This window comes from Entelurus aequoreus, linkage group LG23, assembly GCF_033978785.1.
Source record: "Entelurus aequoreus isolate RoL-2023_Sb linkage group LG23, RoL_Eaeq_v1.1, whole genome shotgun sequence".
NCBI lineage: Eukaryota > Metazoa > Chordata > Actinopteri > Syngnathiformes > Syngnathidae > Entelurus > Entelurus aequoreus.
The window spans coordinates 39,627,438-39,647,162 of record NC_084753.1 but is presented as its reverse complement, the minus strand read 5'-3'; the positions used below and the strand labels follow the sequence as shown (position 1 = coordinate 39,647,162).

The 19,725-nt window shown below is 41.7% G+C and overlaps 2 protein-coding genes across 2 annotated transcripts in view; one reads left to right on the top strand and one right to left on the bottom strand.

The window, feature by feature from the left end:
• Positions 1-19,725, top strand: part of LOC133640879 (histone-lysine N-methyltransferase PRDM9-like) — a 56,208-nt gene that overhangs the window by 4,877 nt on the left and 31,606 nt on the right. Inside the window, exons 2-4 of the mRNA XM_062034561.1 lie at positions 4,006-5,465; positions 8,843-8,960; positions 9,024-9,250. Coding sequence (XP_061890545.1) covers positions 4,006-5,465; positions 8,843-8,960; positions 9,024-9,250 — 1,805 coding nt within the window. The remainder of the gene's footprint in view (positions 1-4,005; positions 5,466-8,842; positions 8,961-9,023; positions 9,251-19,725) is intronic.
• On the bottom strand, positions 10,637-18,872 carry LOC133640714 (oocyte zinc finger protein XlCOF8.4-like). The gene is made up of 3 exons (XM_062034287.1): positions 18,437-18,872; positions 17,134-17,400; positions 10,637-12,306 (listed from the first exon to the last, which is right to left on the bottom strand). The coding sequence occupies exons 1-3, from the start codon at positions 18,537-18,539 to the stop codon at positions 11,612-11,614; spliced, it is 1,065 nt and encodes a 354-aa protein (XP_061890271.1). The 5' UTR covers positions 18,540-18,872; the 3' UTR covers positions 10,637-11,611.

Below are 19,725 nucleotides of genomic sequence, written 5' to 3'. Positions count from 1 at the left end.
TGAAAGTACACCAACTCCATGACATGGCACGTCCACGTGATGTAGAACAGTAGTACAACATTTTAAACGTACACACACATCTGAAGAATATAGAAATAAATAAATTTTGTGGGCCAAACAAAATGACTCGGCGAACCAATGTTTGGTATGGGCGATATGACCTCAAATCTATATCCTAATAACAATATATGTCACGATATATCATTTGGTATATGAATGATAATAGAAGAATTTCAAAGCGGGTTACAAAAGCTCCTAATTTGGCTGCTGACATATGCAGTAACCAGTGACGTGCGGTGAGGTTCATGGGTGGTCAGGCACTGCATCATCACAGTCAGATTTACAAACATATGAACCCTAAAGAGTATCTTATTCACCATTTGATTGGCAGCAGTTAAAGGGTTATGTTTAAAAGCTCATACCAGCATTCTTCCCTGCTTGGCACTCAGCATCAAGGGTTGGAATTGGGGGTTAAATCACCAAAAATTATTCCCGGGCGCGGCGCCGCTGCTGCCCACTGCTCCCACTGAACAAGGGGATGGGTCAAATGCAGAGGACAAATTTCACCACACCTAGTGTGTGTGTGACAATCATTGGTACTTTAACTTAACTTTAACTTTACACATACAAACAGTAGCACACAAAAAGCACATTTAATAATAAAAAAATGTTATTATGGTCTTACCTTTACTTATAAATGAAGACCATGCGCTGCTGTTGTGCTGGATTAATGCACCCCCTGACGGGAGTGTCTTATCAACTAAAGCCCACACTTAAACTTTCCACGTGCAAGATTGAATCTATTTAAAAAAGTTATTTAATAAGAGGCAAAAAAGTGCAAAAACAATAATGTTTGTGTTAGAGGAGTTGTGAATGAATGAAATATGAAATCCGTGCTGCAGTCTGCAGGTGTACCTAATGTTGTGGCCCTGCGGTCATTCACAACTCCTCTCAAAGACTCTGCAGCATCGCGTGGACATCGGGGGCGGTGTCTCTGGATTGGCAGACCGGGGTGGTGGTTCCTCTCTTTAAAAAGGGGAACCGGAGGGTGTGTTCTAACTATCGGGGGATCACACTCCTCAGCCTTCCCGGTAAGGTCTATTCGGGTGTACTGGAGAGGAGGCTACGTCGGATAGTCGAACCTCGGATTCAGGAGGAACAGTGTGGTTTTCGTCCTGGTCGTGGAACTGTGGACCAGCTCTATACTCTCGGTAGGGTCCTTGAGGGTGCATGGGAGTTTGCCCAACCAGTCTACATGTGCTTTGTGGACTTGGAAAAGGCATTCGACCGTGTCCCTCGGGAAGTCCTGTGGGGAGTGCTCAGAGAGTATGGGGTATCGGACTGTCTGATTGTGGCGGTCCGCTCCCTGTATGATCAGTGTCAGAGCTTGGTCCGCATTGCCGGCAGTAAGTCGGACACATTTCCAGTGAGGGTTGGACTCCGCCAAGGCTGCCCTTTGTCACCCATTCTGTTCATAACTTTTATGGACAGAATTTCTAGGTGCAGTCAAGGCGTTGAGGGGATCCGGTTTGGTGGCTGCAGGATTAGGTTTCTGCTTTTCTCAGGTGGGGGTCGGCGCCTCAGGCTACTGCATCCGGACTGCGTGTCTGGAGCTCCTGGGTCCCACCGTCCATCCCTTCCGGGTGCCCGTCTTGGTTGGGGCCTGCTGGGTCTAGTCCCTGCGTCTACTGTGGTGGCTTGGTGCTGCAAGGTTCTCCGAGGTGCTGCGAGTCGGCCAGTTGTTGGGGTAGTGACCTTGTGTGTCAGCATGTCTGTGATCTTCTTTTAGTTCTTTTTTAAAAATATATTTAATTATTTATTTATTTATTTAAAAAAATATATATTTTATTAATATTATTTTTATTTATTTTTTCTCCCCTATCTCAGGGGGGGGACTCGGCGGGGCGGTTGCTGGTTGTTCCATCTCCATCGTTGGGGTCCCTGCGGGTTGGGATGGGTTGTTCCCGTGGCCCCGTGCTGGGTGGTCCTGTGGCGGCCAACTTGGGTGGGGTGGCCGGGGGCTGGCCTCGCCGCGCTCGGGGGGTGGGCTCGTGAGGGCCCGGTTGCCGGTGCGGCGGGGGCGGTCTTCCCGTCCGGTTGCGGGGGGTCTACGGGCGCTCGGGCGGGTAGTCCCACCTTTCTGCCCGTGTGGGGTGTGGTCTCTCGCTGGCTTGGGGTATGGCTGTCCCCTGCTTTTCTCGTGCCCTGTCCTCTGCCGGGTGCGTCTGTCTGCGGCCTGCTGCTGGCCCTTGTGGGCGGCGCTTTGGGCCCGGCCCTGGGCACCACACCTACTGTTTGTGGGATGGGCTCTCGGGGAGGCTGGGGCCGTACACTGGCTCCCACACACACTGAGAGTCAAATGTATTGTACATACAAATTCACATATGCTCACATACATACATACACACATACATAGGTACCTACGCTCCCACATACATATACAAATACAGTACATATTTACACACTCAAAGTTCGTACATCCACACGCACACTCATTATACAAACATACACATACACATACTGTACATATACATTCACTGTAAAAACATACATATACACATACTGTACATATACACTCACTGTACAAACATACATATACACATACTGTACATATACATTCACTGTACAAACATACATACTGTATACACATACTGTACATATACATTCACTGTACAAACACACACATACACATACTATACATATACATTCACTGTACAAACACACATATACACTTACTGTACATATACATTCACTGTACAAACACAGATATACACATTCTATACATATACATTCACTGTACAAACACACATATACACATACTGTACATATACATTCACTGTACAAGCACACATATACACATACTGTACATATACAAGTACATATACACACATACACTCATGCACATAATCACGTTTCATCAAACATATATTAACGTTGTTGCCCTAGGGTAAACTGGGTATAACACATGGCACACTGACAAAGCTTAACCTATTGTTACTATAACAATCTACAAGGTTAATGTAGGTTGCTTCTCTTTCTTCCCCTCCATTTTTCTGCATTCTTTCGTATCTCAAGTTATCATTACGTATATGTATTGTTGCATTTGAACAATTGTATTGTTGATAATAAAGGAAAAGTATTGGTATTGTTTATTATCAATAGCACTATTTCTATTGGTATTCATATTGCTCCATTTTTAGTGTAATAATGCTCATTGTCATTTCTGTATTATTTTTTATTTTCGCTAACTGCTTATTTGCTATTACTTTTACCATCATATTTGTACATGTCGTATTTGCTGATGTTGCTCTGTTGTTGTTGTTGTTGTGTTTGCTGTTGTTGTTTTTGTCTCTCTGTCTAATCCCCCTCTTGTCCCCACAATCCCCCCTCTGTCTTCCTTTTTCTCTCTTTCTATCCCCTCCTGCTCCGGCCCGGCTGCACCAAATGATAATATAAATACATTTAATAAAGTCAAATACAAATAAGGCAACAAGAGAAGTATCCTACACTTCTCTTTTGTAAAGTAAATCTGAACAGCCGATATGGGCATCTACATCTACTATATGATTTGCCTTAGAAGCTGGGCAGGACATACAAAAGAAAAAGAAAAAAAAAAAGAATCAGAATCAGAATAGTTTTATTGCCATTGTTTGAGAACGGGTTCACAAACTAGGAATTTTTCTTGGTGCAATCGTGCAACATAAAATATAGTAATATTAATATTAATTATAATTAATATTATATTAATTATAGTAATAACATAGTAATTCTATATGAAATAATAGATCACAAAATCAATTTTAAACCATATAGTCTATCCATAGTAAAAAGTCCTTTTGTCCTTGTTTGTTTTGATTTTCCTGTGTATAATGTTGTAAAGAGCAGCGTGTTTGTGCGTCACTGAGATTTCAAGACAGTTCATACGATAACGTGTTTTTCCTAAGTGCATGTAAAAGTACTGAATGCATTGTGTGACTGAGCAGAGATGGTGTGTTTGTCTTGCAGACGTCTGGGAAGAACATCTTCACCCTGAGCAACAGAAGTGGAGGTTCAGGATGCGGACGGAGGAGCCACAGCCCTCCCACATTAAGAAGGAAGAGGAATACCCACTGATCCCCCATTTTAAAAAGGAAGAGGAGGACCCACTGACACCCCATTTTAAAGAGGAAGTGGTGGATCCACTGAGCCCTCACATTAAGGAGGAAGAGGTGGATCCACTGACACCCCATTTTAAAGAGGAAGAGGAGGACCCACTGACACACCATTTTAAAGAGAAAGCGGTGGATCCACTGAGCCCTCACATTAAAGAGGAAGAGGAGGAACACAGCATCAGTCAGGAGGGAGAGCATCTTGAATGTTTGGAGGAGTTCCCAGTAATTGGTGTCCCTGTGAAGGGTGAAGGTGATGAGGTCAAAGGTGAAAGTGAGGAGAAGAGAGAGGCGGAGCCTCCAAGCAGCAGCTCAACTCAACACATGACAACAGAAGCTGATGGAGACCACTGTGGAGGATCACAAGCAGACAAGCTCTTAGCTCCACTATCAGATAGTGAGGACACAACGTCACACTCTCCTGACACTGATGATGAACACTCTAAAGATGATAAGACATGTCACACTGACAACACACACTTCACATGTTCTCACTGTGACAAAACTTTTAAATACCATTGTCGTCTAAAAACACACATGAGAATACACACTGGAGAAAAACCTTTTTCCTGCTCAGAATGCGGTACAGATTTTAGACTAAAACTAATGCTGAAAGAACATATGAGAATACACACTGGAGGAAAACCTTTTTCCTGCTCAGAATGTGGTAAAGATTTTACTCAAAGCCACAATTTGAGAAGACACATGAGAATACACACTGGAGAAAAACCTTTTTCCTGCTCAGAATGCGGTAGAGATTTTAGACTAAAACAAATGCTGAAAGAACATGTGAGAATACACACTGGAGAAAAACCTTTTTCCTGCTTAGAATGTGGTAAAACTTTTGTACGAAAAAGCCCTTTAAAAGTACACATGAGAAAACACACGGGAGAAAAACCTTTTCCCTGCTCAGATTGTGGTAAAAGTTTTGTAATAAAACAACATTTAAAAGTACACATGAGAAGACACAGTGGAGAAAAACCTTTTTTCTGCTCAGAATGTGGTAAAAGTTTTGCAAGAAATGAAAGTTTTAAAGTACACATGAGAATACACACTGGTGAAAAACCTTTTTCATGTTCAATCTGTGGTAAAGATTTTACTCGAAGGCCCCAATTAAAATCACACATGATAACGCATTCTGGTGAAAAACCATACTCCTGTTCAAGCTGCAACAAAAGCTTTAGTTTCCCAAAATCCATTAAAATACACATGAGAACACACACAGTAGAGAAAGTGTTGAGTTGCAGTGTGTGTGGTGAAAGATTCTCTTCTAAGTACCAGTGTAAGAAACACAAGTGTGCTGGTGAGAACAGCAGCAGCAAATGAAGATGCAGGATTTGAAATAAACTGTCAAAACTTTAACTTTGACTTTCAAACAACATCAGTACATATAACATGTGTGACATCATTGTTGTGTGTGTAACACAATCTTGTTAATATGATTCTAACATTTATAGATTAGACACTTCAGATTAGTGCTTTTATTTCAGTCAAGTACATGAGTTAAAGGCCTACTGAAAGCCACTACTAGCGACCACGCAGTCTGATAGTTTATATATCAATGATGAAATCTTAACATTGCAACACATGCTAATATGGCCAAGTTAACTTATAAAGTGCAATTTTAAATTTCCCGGGAAACTTCCGGCTGAAAACGTCGAGATATGATGAGGTATGCGCGTGACGTAAACGATTGATACGGAAGTATTGGTACCCCATTGAATACAATACAAAAAAGCTCTGTTTTAATTTCAAAATTCCACAGTATTCTGGACATCCGTGTTGGTGAATCTTTTGCAATTTGTTAAATGAACAATGAAGACGGCAAAGAAGAAAGTTGTAGGTGGGATCGGTGTATTAGCGGCGGACTACAGCAACACAGCCAGGAGGACAGAGATGGATAGCAGACGCGCTAGCCGGCGAACTCACCTTAACTTCCTCCGTCTCGCCGACCGCATCTGTGATCGGGTGAAGTCCTTCGTCGGACCGTCGATCGCTGGAACGCAGGTGAGCACGGGTGTTGATGAGCAGATGAGAGCTGGCGTAGGTGGATAGCTAATGTTTTTACCATAGCTATGTGAGGTCCGGTTGCTAAGTTAGCTTCAATGGCGTCGTTAGCAACAGCATTGTTAAGCTTCGCCAGGCTGGAAAGCATCAACCGTGTAGTTACATGTCTATGGTTTAATAGTATTGTTGATCTTCTGTCTATCCTTCCAGTCAGGGATTTATTTATTTTGTTTCTATATGCAGTTAAGCACGATGCTATCACGTTAGCTCCGTAGCTAAAGTGTTTCATCGATGTATTGTCGTGGAGATAAAAGTCACTGTGAATGTCCATTTCGCGTTCTCGACTCTCATTTTCAAGAGGATATAGTATCTGAGGTGGTTTAAAATACAAATCCGTGATCCACAATAGAAAAAGGAGAAAGTGTGGAATCCAATGAGCCAGCTTGTACCTAAGTTACGGTCAGAGCGAAAAAAGATACGTACTGCACTGTAGTCCTTCACTCTCACTTTCCTCATCCACAAATCTTTCATCCTCGCTCAAATTAACGGGGTAATCGTCGCTTTCTCGGTCCGAATCGCTCTAGCTGCCATTGAAAACAATGGTAGAATGTGAGGAGACTTTCAACTGACTAGGGGCAAGGCTTTTTTTTTATCAGATACCAAAAGTTGCGATTTTTATCGTCGTTGTTCTCTACTAAATCCTTTCAGCAAAAATATGGCAATATCGCGAAATGATCAAGTATGACACATAGAATGGATCTGCTATCCCTGTTTAAAAAAAATAAAAAATAATTTCAGTAGGCCTTTAATATACACATTTGTGTACTTTAAAATGAACAGAACAATTTGACTGAAAAGGTGAGAATAAACAGTACATAAAATATGTTACATACAATAAACATTTGAAGTGTAGATATTCATTATTCACTTTTATACTTATTCATATTAGTGTTTTATATATGTTTTTGAAATAATGAAGTGTTACATATTTTATTTTCTAATTGTAGATGATTCCATAGATGAACTCCTTTATATGATATACATATTTGTTTTACATGTGTTCATACCTTTGCTTTTGAGTACACATAAATCCCTCTTAGTTCATATTTACTGGTTCACATCTGAAACATCTTCTGGACCATTTCTGGAAGCATATTATTATTTACTTTATACATCATTTGAACAGTTGTCTTTTATACAATTTTAAAATGTGTGACTTTATGAATCTTTTGTTGGGTCTCTATAATCCATTCTTTTAATTATCTTTATTACTCTCTTTTGTAATATGAATATTGTTGTGTGATTGTTTTATATGTATGTCCCCAGACCTTTATGCAATAAACAATGTATGCTTCAACTAAAGTTGGGTACAATAAAAGTAGTTAATATTTGTGGGTATGTATTTTATTCTATTCATTATCGCAGTCAATCTTTAAATGTTTTCTTTTATATGACTTCCATGTAGTTTCCAGCTTACTTCATCATCTAGACTAACTCAGCCTGGAGGATGTGTGTAATGTTGAGATGTATTGGAGATGACTTGGTTTGTTTGGATGTTGTCATCCTGTCAATTGTTCTATTCAAACATGTTGTCAGATCTCGCGAGAGAAACAAGCAACCAGCTCTATTACTTCTTCTTCTTACTGGCAGTTTGCAGCCATGACTTGAAAGGTTCATACTGCCACCTACTGGACTGTAGAATGTAGTGTGGGCCATAGGACAGAAGGAGGAAATCCCGTGAAGAACCTATGGAGGGCAGCAATACACCTAAGATGTTCTACTAGTCTGCTGGAAATAGAAAGAAGAAGAAGGAGGAAAAAACAAGATGGCGTGTGATGGAGAAAGTCTAAACGTGGGCATTATAGTTCTGTATTTTTAATCAGTGCATACATGTGCACATATATGTCGTTTTATATAGGCTACCTTTTATTTTGTTTCCCGAGTATCCTGGTTCCTTGATTTTTGTAAATAAAAATAATCTTCAGTCGCGCTGCTGGATCAGTTTGAATTACTGGATGGATAGCGGGAAAAGGAACAATATGTGACAAGGAAGGCTGTGCATGGTGCGAGTCAGACAAGATGCCAAGTGGAACAAACATTTGAACAAAGGGGTTATAGGAACAATGGTAAATGGGTTATACTTGTATAGCGCTTTTCTACCTTCAAGGTACTTTACCCATTCACACACATTCTCACACTGATGGCGGGACACAACGGACGTGACGAGGTTGGTAGAAGGTGGGGATCGAACCAGGAACCCTCAGGTTGCTGGCACGGCCACTCTCCCAACCGCGCCAATCCCTTTCAGTGTTTTATGCAGCTGACTCTGACTTTGTCTTACCTCTCTATTTTTGGAGGTAAAACTCTGGAGCTTTTGAAGTGTATTTCTGGTCTTGTCATCGTCGTCCGGACAGAAGGGCGACACGGCAGTGCGGCTGGATCTGATGGGGGGGCTGTCGAGTTCCAGACTTCGACAGAGGGCCTCTGCATTCCGTTTCAGCTGCCTTGACTACCATGTTCATGGCTAGGGCAAAGAGGCAAACTGAGATTGTACACCCAGTTATAATGCCTTTTTCAAGCCTGTGCCAATCTGATGTTATCCTCCCGGAAGTGACCCTGAGCCTGAAGTTCCCGTAGTAATTCAGGATGAGGTCTTTGATCTTCTTGGGTACATGGTGTCGGTCCAGGGTAGTCTCCACGAGCTTGTGGGGTATGGAGCCGTACGCATTGGCAAGGTCAAGCCAAAGCACAGCAAGGTCTCCCTTACCCTCCCGCGCCTCCCTGATCAGCCGGGAAACCACACCGGTATGTTCCACGCATCCTGGCACACCTGGGATTCCACCTTTCTGGACTGAGGTGTCGATGTAGGCATTCTTGAGGAGGAAGTCAGTCAACCTTCTGGAAAGGATGCTGAAGAAGATCTTTCCCTCAACGCTAAGGAGCGAGATGGTCCTGAACTGCTCCAGCTTGGTGGAATTTTCCTCTTTAGGTATCCAAACACCCTCAGCCTGCCTCCACTGGTCTGCAACAGTTCCTCTGCGCCAAATCACTCGCAGGATCCTCCAAAGGATTCTAAGGAGTTCCGGGCATCGCTTGTACACCTTGTAGGGTACTCCACTGGGTCCTGGAGCTGAACTGGCTCTGGCTGCAGTAACAACCTCCTGGATTTCCTTCCAGGTGGGCTCGCTGGTGATGAATTTGATAGTGGGAGATGGTATGTCCAATAAGGCACTGAGGGGCCCTAGCTCTTTCTCTTTTTCAGGGTCGCTCAGGTTGTTTTTCAAGAAGTTGTTAACTTCTTCTTTGGAGCAAACTAGACGCCCACTGTGTTTCTGCCCCAACAGCTGTTTGATAAATCCAAATGGATTAGCTATGAATGTAGTTTGCTTCCTGGCTCTCTCTCTCCTGCGCCTCCTGTGCCATTCAGCTCTACGTAGGGTCGTCAGTTTCTTCCTGATGATGTTCCGGAGTTCAGCCAATGGCGCCTTCTCCTCCTCAGATGCTGCCTTGTACTGCCTTGCCAGGGACCGGAGCTCTTGCCGCAGTTGATGGATCTGTTCTGCCCTTCGGTTCATGGTGTAGTTGGAACTGATGGGCTTGTCCTCTTCCACACCGAACCTCTCTGCTCCATAAGAAACAATGATGGTGGTCATGGTCTGAAGCCATCTGTCGACATCCCCTTTGGCTATGGATTCGATGATTCTGGCTGTGTGCTCGTCGAATTGGTGCCACACTTTGTGTTGGCTTGCAGGAGGCCACTTGATACGAGACTGCTTAATTACTTTGCTAGGAGCTGGAGGGTTTATCACATGGAGGTTCTGGGCTCTGTGGGGTGTGTCCCGGCCGGGCTCCTCCGTCGTCTCACCAGGACTCGGTCCTGTGCGCTGTGTGTCACTCTCCTGCACCAAGCACTTCATTCGACCCTGATGGATTTTTAGGCCACACTCGTTCTTGAGGCTCTTGCCACAGATGCATCTTACGGTTGTCATTGTCGTTAAGCCGTTTGCTAAAGTCGTCAACGTTGGATCCGTCCTGTTGGGGAACTCATCCTCGCCCCCGCTCGGGTTCCCCTGGGGGTATTTCTCAGTAGGTCATTCTGTAGCTTAGTTGGGTTTCTCCCTCACGGAAGATGCAGGTTGGGATGCTACCCCTTGCTGCCCCGGTCGCGGGGCAGCAATAGATTAATAAAGATAGATAACAGAATGGATTATAGAGACCCAACAAATGATTCATAAAGTCACACATTTTAAAAGTAAATGATCTTGTATAGAACACAACTGCTTAAATGATGTATAAAGTAAATAATAATATGCTTCCAGAAGTGGTCCAGAAGATGTTTCAGATGTGAACCAGTAAATATGAACTAAGAGGGATTTATGTGTACTCAAAAGAAAAGGTATGAACAAATGTAAAACAAATATGTACATCATAAAAATGAGTTCATCTATAACATCATTAATAACTAAAAATGATTTGTAAATATCTCTATACACATAAAATGTATTTATAACATGTTTTATCTTGTTTATTCTCACCTTTACAGTCAAAGTGTTGTGTTAATTTTTAAATACAAGTACACAATGTATATTAAAACATGTACTGGACTGAAAAAAGCAATAATCAAAAATATCTAATCGATAAATGTTAGAATCTATGTGCTGATGTTGTTAGAAGGTCAAAGTTAAAGTTTTGACAGTTTATTTCAAATCCTGCATTTTCATTTGCTGCTGCTGTTCTCACCAGCACACTTGTGTTTCTTACACTGGTACTTAGAAGAGAATCTTTCACCACACACACTGCAACTCAACACTTTCTGTCCTGTGTGTGTTCTCATGTGTACTGTAAGAGTTTTTAGGTAACGAAAACGTTTGTTGCAGCTTGAACAGGAGTATGGTTTTTAGCCTGTGTGTGTTCTCATGTGTACTGTAAGAGTGTTTAGGTAACGAAAACGTTTGTTGCAGCTTGAACAGGAGTATGGTTTTTCACCAGTGTGTGTTCTCATGTGTACTTTTAGACTTACATTTTTTACAAAACTTTTACCACATTCTGAGCAGGGAAAAGGTTTTTCTCCAGTGTGTTTTCTTAAGTGTCCCTTTAAACTTTGATTTGTTACAAAACTTTTACCACATTCTGAGCAGGAAAAAGGTTTTTCTCCAGTGTGTATTCTCATGTGTTCTTTGAAATGGTGACTTACTGCAAAACTTTTACCACATTCTGAGCAGGAAAAAGGTTTTTCTCCAGTGTGTTTCCTCATGTGTATTTTCAAATTGTGCCTATGAGTAAAATCTTTACAGTAGATTGAACATGAAAAGGTTTTTCTCCAGTGTGTGTTCTCATGTGTACTTTTAAACTTACATTTTTTTCAAAACCTTTACCACATTCTGAGCAGAAAAAAAGGTTTTTCTCCAGTGTGTGTTCTCATGTGTTCTTTTAAACTTTGACTTACTGCAAAACTTTTACCACATTCTGAGCAGGAAAAATGTTTTTTTTCCAGTGTGTGTTCTCATGTGTATTTTTAAATGGTGACTTACTGCAAAACTTTTACCACATTCTGAGCAGGAAAAAGGTTTTTCTCCAGTGTGTATTCTCATGTGTGCTTTGAAATATTGACTTTGAGTAAAATCTTTACCGCAGATTGAACACGAAAAAGGTTTTTCTCCAGTGTGTATTCTCATGTGTACTTTCAATTTACTAAGAGATTTAAAGGTTTTGTCACAGTGAGAACATGTGAAGTGTGTGTTGTCAGTGTGACATGTCTTATCATCTTTAGAGTGTTCATCATCAGTGTCAGGAGAGTGTGACGTTGTGTCCTCACTATCTGATAGTGGAGCTAAGAGCTTGTCTGCTTGTGATCCTCCACAGTGGTCTCCATCAGCTTCTGTTGTCATGTGTTGAGTTGAGCTGCTGCTTGGAGGCTCCGCCTCTCTCTTCTCCTCACTCTCACCTTTCACCTCATCATCTTCACTCTTCACACTGATGAGGTGTCTCTTGTCTTCCTCTATGAAGTGGGGGGACAGCCGCTGTTTTTCTTCATCTTTAAAGTGGGGGGGCTGTGGCTCCTCTTCTTTCACGTGGAGGTGCTGTGACCTCTTCTGCTCCATACTGGAGGACCCCTCCTGCTGCTCAGGTGGACAATATTTTTCACAGACGTCTGCAGGACACAAGAAGACAAACACATGCTGGGATCGACATAGATAAGATTTTACCAATTCAGATTTAATTTTCGATTCTGCTTTACGATTCGGTTATTTGTGGACTCACTTTTGCTTTCACATTCAGTAAAAAGGAGAAGAAACAGGTCGATTAGCATCAACTTTGACTAGTTGAGAAGTAACATGAGCGTACAAAGCCAACAGTGAGGTCTTAAGAGGCACAGATTTTACGGGTCCCCCGTGAGGTGCCAGAGGGCCCTAAGGACAATATTCTGCTTTGAAAATATCTATAAAAGAAAAGAACATTTGGCAAGAAATTAACAAAATACTACACGTTATTTTGTGGCAATTACAAAAGAATGTCCAGTATAATTCTCAGGGCATTCAATCAATCACAACTGGACTGTTAAACTAAACATATATACATAAATATACAGTATATATATATATATATATATGCATACATACATACAGTATATATATATACATACATACAGTATATATATATATATATATATATATATATATATATATATATATATATATATATATATATATATATATATATATATATATATATACTACCGTTCAAAAGTTTGGGGTCACATTGAAATGTCCTTATTTTTGAAGGAAAAGCACTGTACTTTTCAATGAAGATAACTTTAAACTAGTCTTAACTTTAAAGAAATACACTCTATACATTGCTAATGTGGTAAATGACTATTCTAGCTGCAAATGTCTGGTTTTTGGTGCAATATCTACATAGGTGTATAGAGGCCCATTTCCAGCAACTATCACTCCAGTGTTCTAATGGTACAATGTGTTTGCTCATTGGATCAGAAGGCTAATTGATGATTAGAAAACCCTTGTGCAATCATGTTCACACATCTGAAAACAGTTTAGCTCGTTACAGAAGCTACAAAACGGACCTTCCTTTGAGCAGATTGAGTTTCTGGAGCATCACATTTGGGGGGTCAATCAAACGCTCAAAATGGCCAGAAAAAGAGAACTTTCATCTGAAACTCGACAGTCTATTCTTGTTCTTAGAAATGAAGGCTATTCCACAAAATTGTTTGGGAGACCCCAAACTTTTGAACGGTAGTGTATATATATATATATAATATAATATATGTGTGTGTGTATATATATATATATATATATATATATATATATATATATATATATATATATATATATATATATATATATATATATATATATATATATATATATATATATATATATATAATATAATATGTGTGTGTGTGTATTAGGGCTGCAACAACTAATCGATTAAATCGATTACCAAAATAGTTGGCGATTAATTTAGTCATCGATTCGTTGGAACTATGCTATGCGCATGCGCGGAGGCTTTTTTGTTGTTGTTGTTGTTGTTGTTGTTTTTTTTGTTTTATAAACCTTTATTTATAAACTGCAACATTTACAAACAGCTGAGAAACAATAATCAAAATAAGTACAAAAACAGTACAAAACAGCGCCAGGGCGGCGGTGAGGCTACGTCTCATGAGGTGGCGTAAGCTAGCCAATGACGTGTCATGTGCAGCTCACGTGACGACGGCGTCTCCTTTGCCGGAAAAATTCGAAAAATGGCGCAGGAAAACACTACCGGTAGTTTAGCGGAGAAAAATCTTGAGGTTATTGCTTCAATGGAGAAAAGTGTACGACCTAAGTCGTCAAAAGTGTGGGAACACTTCACTTTAAAGACTTCAAAGAAGACCGTTTCCTGCAAAATGGCACGGAAGTACAACATTGCTTCAGGAGGACCTGAAAAAGAAAAATGTTGGAGCCATGGATGAAGGGAAGAACTCACAGTACGTAACTTTTTAAGTCCATAGTGGCAACAAGCATTCATGAGTTCAGCTTTTTTGTGAGTAACCGCTGGACCTACTCTCTATGCAGTGGTTTATATACTGGAAGTCTGAGGTGTACAGGGTGAACAGGAAAGGAGACAGGACGGTCCCCTGTGGAGCACCTACACCACTGACCACAGTATCCGACAGGGAGCTCCCCAGTCGCACAAACTGGGGCCTGTCAGACAAGTAATCAGTGATCCAGGAGACAATGGATGAACTGACACCCATCCCGAGCAACTTGTCACTCATCAGAATTGGCTGAATGGTGTTAAAGGCACTGGAGAAATCAAAAAACATGATGCTCACAGTGCCCCTCCCACCATCCAGGTGAGAGTGAGCATGATGCAACCAGGTAGATAACAGCATCGTCCACTCCTACATGGGGCTGATATGCAAACTGTAGAGGATCCAGGGAAGGAGCCACCAGTGGTCTCAGCTGATCCAGCACAAGTCTCTCGAGGACCTTCATGACCTGGGACGTCAGGGCAACAGGTCTGAAGTCATTTGAGCCTGATGGGATGGGCTTCTTGGGCACCGGCACTATGCAGGATGTTTTCCATAGCACTGGTATCCGTTCTAGCTTCAGACTCAGGTTGAAAATGGAGTGCAGGATCCCAGTTAGCTGAGCTGCGCAAGTCTTCAGGACCCAGGGGTTGACTCGGTCAGGGCCTGCTGACTTAGCTGGATTGACTCTCTCCAGCTGCCGTCTTACAAGTCCAGGTGTCAGACACACCGGGCTGGCTTTCTCATTGGGGGTGGAAGTGGGGGAGGGGGAGAGAAACGGCTGTGGCAGGTAAAAGAGAAGGAGTTAGTGTGTTGAAGTTCAGGGGAGGTGTGAGAACAGGAGTAGTGGGGGGAGGGCCAGTAAGGGGTGTATTGCTAAATCTATTGAAAAACAAATTCAGCTCGTTGGCTCTATCTACACCCCCATCCAGCAGTTTGGCTTTATTGTTGAAGCCTGTGATGGCCTTCATACCCTTCCAAACCTCACAAGTGTTGTTCTGTTGGAGTTTAGCTTCAAGTTTCCTTCTATAGGCATCTTTCCCCTCTTGAAGCTGAACTTTGAGCTGCCACTGAATCCTCTTCAACTCGTCCCAATCACCGGATCTGAAGGCTCACTTTTTTTTATTTAGCAGCACCTTTAGCTGGCTGGTGATCCAGGGCTTGTTATTTGGGTAACAGTGGACAGTTTTTGTAGGGATGATGGAGTCCTCACAGAAATTGATGTAGTCAGTGATGCAGTCTGTGATGTTGTCAATATCTGTCCCATGAGGCTTACAGAGTACTTCCCAGTCTGTAGTCTCAAAGCAGTCTTGTAAGGCTACGCCCGCCTCAATACTCCTCATTTGCACTGATTTAGTTGAGATGGGCTGCCGTACGGGCAAGCGATCAAATGTTTGGAAGCGCGTGGGTGGGACCTGATATTCAGCTGTGAATGACTACAACAGTAAATAAACACAAGACATATATATACTCTATTAGCCACAACACAACCAGGCTTATATTTAATATGCCACAAATTAATCCCGCATAACAAACACCTAGGTGTTTGTTATGCTAGCTTCTAGCTACTAGCTCGAGCTAGTTATAGCAAGCGATCAAATGTTTGGAACCGCAGCTGTGTACTCACGGTATCGCGTCTGTGTCTGTGTATCCAAATCAAAGTCCTCCTGGTAAGAGTCTCTGTTGTCCGAGTTCTTCGATCTTCACTGCATCTTTCGGGAATGTAAACAAAGAAGCGCCGGCTGTGTACGTGTTGCTGCTGACTTCCCTCGCAAAATATCCGCTTCGCACCGACAACTTTCTTCTTTGCTTGCTCAGCTTCTTTCTCCATAATGCAATGAACATGATTGCAACAGATTCACCAACACAGATGTCCAGAATACTGTGGAATAATGAGATGAAAACAGAGCTATTTCGTATTGACTTCAATGGGGAAGCCATACCTGTGTTCTTCTGGCTACGTCACGCGCATACGTCATCATACCGAGACGTTTTTAAGCGGAAGTGTGGCGGGAAATTAAAAATTGCAGTTTATAAGTTAACCCGGCCGTATTGGCATGTGTTGCAATGTTAAGATTTCATCATTAATATATAAACTATCAGACTGCGTGGTCGGTAGTAGTGGCTTTCAGTAGGCCTTTAAGAACGTTGCGACAGCTGCCGTAAAGGAGGTGCGTTGCTAGCCTGGTTGCTATGTTTCCGGTTGGTGGTAAAAGTGTTGGTCATGAGTTTGTACCCTGCTCAAATCTGTCAGTAAAGTTATTCATTGGATTGTACCTTTTGTTTGGAACTTTATTACACCTTGGAGCACTTTTTCCGGTCCATTTTTTTCCTGCTTTCGCTATCTGCGCCTAATGACTGAGCTACGTGACGTCATTTCTTGTGATGTCACACGGGGCATTTCTGGTCGGGACGGGAGTCGTTCCCAGCGATTCGAATAAAGAACCAACTCTTTTTCTTTACTATAGTGGTCTCGATAACGGGTACCGGTTCTCTAAAAGGGATTCGAGTCCGAGGACTCTGTGCTTTTCTTATCGAACAACCGGGAAAACCGGGTTCGAGCATCATCCCTACTCGCAACTACGTAAGCAGCCGCCGACTTCATTTTCCCCCGTAGAAGAAGTTCTTCCACGATAAGCAGCCGCAGAAGGGGGAAAATGAAGTCGGCGTAGTTACTGTAGTTGCGAGACCTGTTGTGGCTCAATATTGGTCCATATATAAGGCGCACTGTCCGCTTTTGAGGAAATTGGAGGTTTTTAGGTGCGCCTTATAGTGCGGAAAATACGGTAAATATAATTCACTTCACTAATTCACACGATTGATGAGCATTCATTTTTAAATGGTGGTGTTAAACAGCAAGTACATCTCCATCTTTAGTCATAAATGTGGCCCCCGGATGAACATGTGTCACAAACATTGTATTAGATGATATGTGGATGTTGTGCTTACTTGGACTGTGATGAAGCTGTGAGGACTCAGGTGGTTTGTCTTCATGCTCTTCAGTCTTCACAGAGACAACAGTCAGTGGAAACTTGGTGAGATCAGCCTCCTCCTGCCCTACAGGACACTCTCCCTCCTCTTCCTCTTTAAAATAAGGGGGCTGTGGATCCTCCTCGTCCCCTTTAAAATGTGAGGGCTGTGGATCCTCTAAAGTGAAACTGTCCCCCTGCAGATGAGGGAGACATTCTTCTTGGTGTCCAATCAGCTGATCGATGTCTACAGGACACAAACAAAACACATTTTAACTCCTACATGCTAAATATTAAATCGTACATGAAATATAGGGCTGTAGCTATTTAAAATTGTATTAATCAAGTGTTCTACTGGAAAAGTTTTCGATTAATTGAGTAACTGGATAAAACATAGTGTTGCTTGGTTAAAGACAAATTTAAGCGACTTTAAGACATTTCACTTAATACTGAACGGCCAATTGGTTTGACATGATATGAGATCAAGATGTCATCTTCAGATCAGGCTTTGTTTTTTCGACAATCACTGCCAAGTTAAAAAGTTAAAGTACAAATGATTGTCACACACACACTAGGTGTGGCGAGATTATTCTCTGCATTTGACCCATCACCCTTGATCACCCCCTGGGAGGTGAGGGGAGCAGTGAGCAGCAGCGGTGGCCGCGCCCGGGAATCATTTTTATGGTGATTTAACCCCCAATTCCAACCCTTGATGCTGAGTGCCAAGCAGGGAAGTAATGGGTCCCATTTCACAACCTACCGATCTCAGGGCGGACACTCTAACCACTAGGCCACTGAGTAGGTGGATGTAGTAGGTGTTGTAGTAGGTTAATGGCTGCACCAATATGAAGGAAATAACAGGTCAGTATAGCTTTTACACACATACATAACTTGTCAAACCTGCCAGCTAGCAGGCTAAGTTTACAGCGTCAGTTACCATGGTAACTGACTCCGACTTTGTCTTACCTCTCTATTTTTGGAGGTACAACATTTGAGCTTTACATACTCAGGAGTTTGCACTTAACCTGCTCTCTGGAATATTCCCCCGGTGACTGTGTGAGTTTTGTGTAAACATGTTGATACACATTGTTACAAACTGAGAGGAACATCAACCTCTCATAAATATTGTGTGTCTGAAACTGTCTCGTTTTTATGAACAATGTAAAACAATCAGTGCATCATCCTCACATGACAATTCATCTTCCTATAGACAATCTGTTCAAGAATAGTGTTAATAATAAATATAAAGTTAGTAAGCATGTGAGAGTAAGAAGTAAACAAACCTGTTCTGTGTAACACAACTTGACGTTTTTGATGTTGTCGCTCCTTCTCCTCTTTTGTTGGACAAAGTTCCTCCTCGTACTCTGCTATCGTTCTTTCGCACATTTTCACACAATCACAACACTTTACACTCACACTTGATCTCTGCTTAGCGATGTGTTTTGATCAATTCCGCTTCTCTTTGTTAGCAGCTAACAAGCTAAGCTAACTAGCAGGCTAAGCTAGCTGGAGAAGCGTCAAAGTGCGCTCAGACTAATATAACCGGATGCAAACAGTTATTAACGATGTTTACTCTATTTAATAGAGTGTAATAAAGGACATATATGTGTACATGGACGCACAGATTAAGAACACTGAACTGTGACGACTGCAATGACGTCTTCACCGTCAGACGCCATCTTGCCTTATCCTCGCCGTGTTTGGTTCGCGCGCAGTGTTGTCAGATCTCGCGAGAGAAACAACTAAAACCAGCTCTCTCCCCCATCAACATGTTTTAAGCAGACGCAGCATTGGCTGCTGTGACGCGTGAAATTGGGCCGCCATCTTGAAGTGGTGATGAGGAGCCGGCGAGCAGCCTAAACTGACAGTTGACAGGTAGAAAACAAAGATGGTGTTCAGCTCAAATGAGCGGACTGTTGAAAATAGGAATCGGGGGACTACTTTTCACAAGTAAGATTTAACATTAACGTATTATTTTTATTATTATTTTGTGAAAAGAATATTACCACAAAGTTGAGAAAGAGCAAAGATCTTCAATATTTGTATGTGAAAATCACAAAGAAATCTTCTGGGGGAGGATGACGCCCCTACAGGGGTTTGGTTTACAAACTTTCAGCCCCACCTAAAACAAAACTCACCGGCCGCCACTAACTATGATGTGTTCTCATTTTAGGCAAATAATAATACTTTCTTAACAGTATAATTGTAACCAGGAATAAATCTTCACGTAACAATATTCAAATACTAAAATTGTTGGGTAAGACAGAATTTGGTTTTATTCTGAATCCAGTGAAACAAATTGGTGGTTTTAGCTGATATAAAGACTGTCAGGTGTTTATATATGTTTATGTTTAAGTATTTGGCTTTTATCCAAAGCGACATACATAAAAAATACATAAAAAACAATCACTGTAAACATTATCATTTAAGGTAAGAATGTCAATCAATCAATTCCTTTGTTGTCATTGTCCTAATAACACTCAAGTCATACATGTCAACGAGATTTTGTGTGTGTAATACAAAATATCAATACAAAGTGTCAAGACAGAATAAACTCTCTGCTGCTGCAGCA

Excerpts from the sequence above, each read along its gene's own strand:
- LOC133640714 (XM_062034287.1), bottom strand. The coding sequence starts at position 18,539 with ATGTGCGAAAGAACGATAGCAGAGTACGAGGAGGAACTTTGTCCAACA. Across the intron at positions 17,401-18,436 it reads AGTTGTGTTACACAGAACAG|ACATCGATCAGCTGATTGGA; the intron begins GTTTGTTTACTT and ends TGTGTCCTGTAG. Across the intron at positions 12,307-17,133 it reads ACAGCTTCATCACAGTCCAA|ACGTCTGTGAAAAATATTGT; the intron begins GTAAGCACAACA and ends TGTGTCCTGCAG.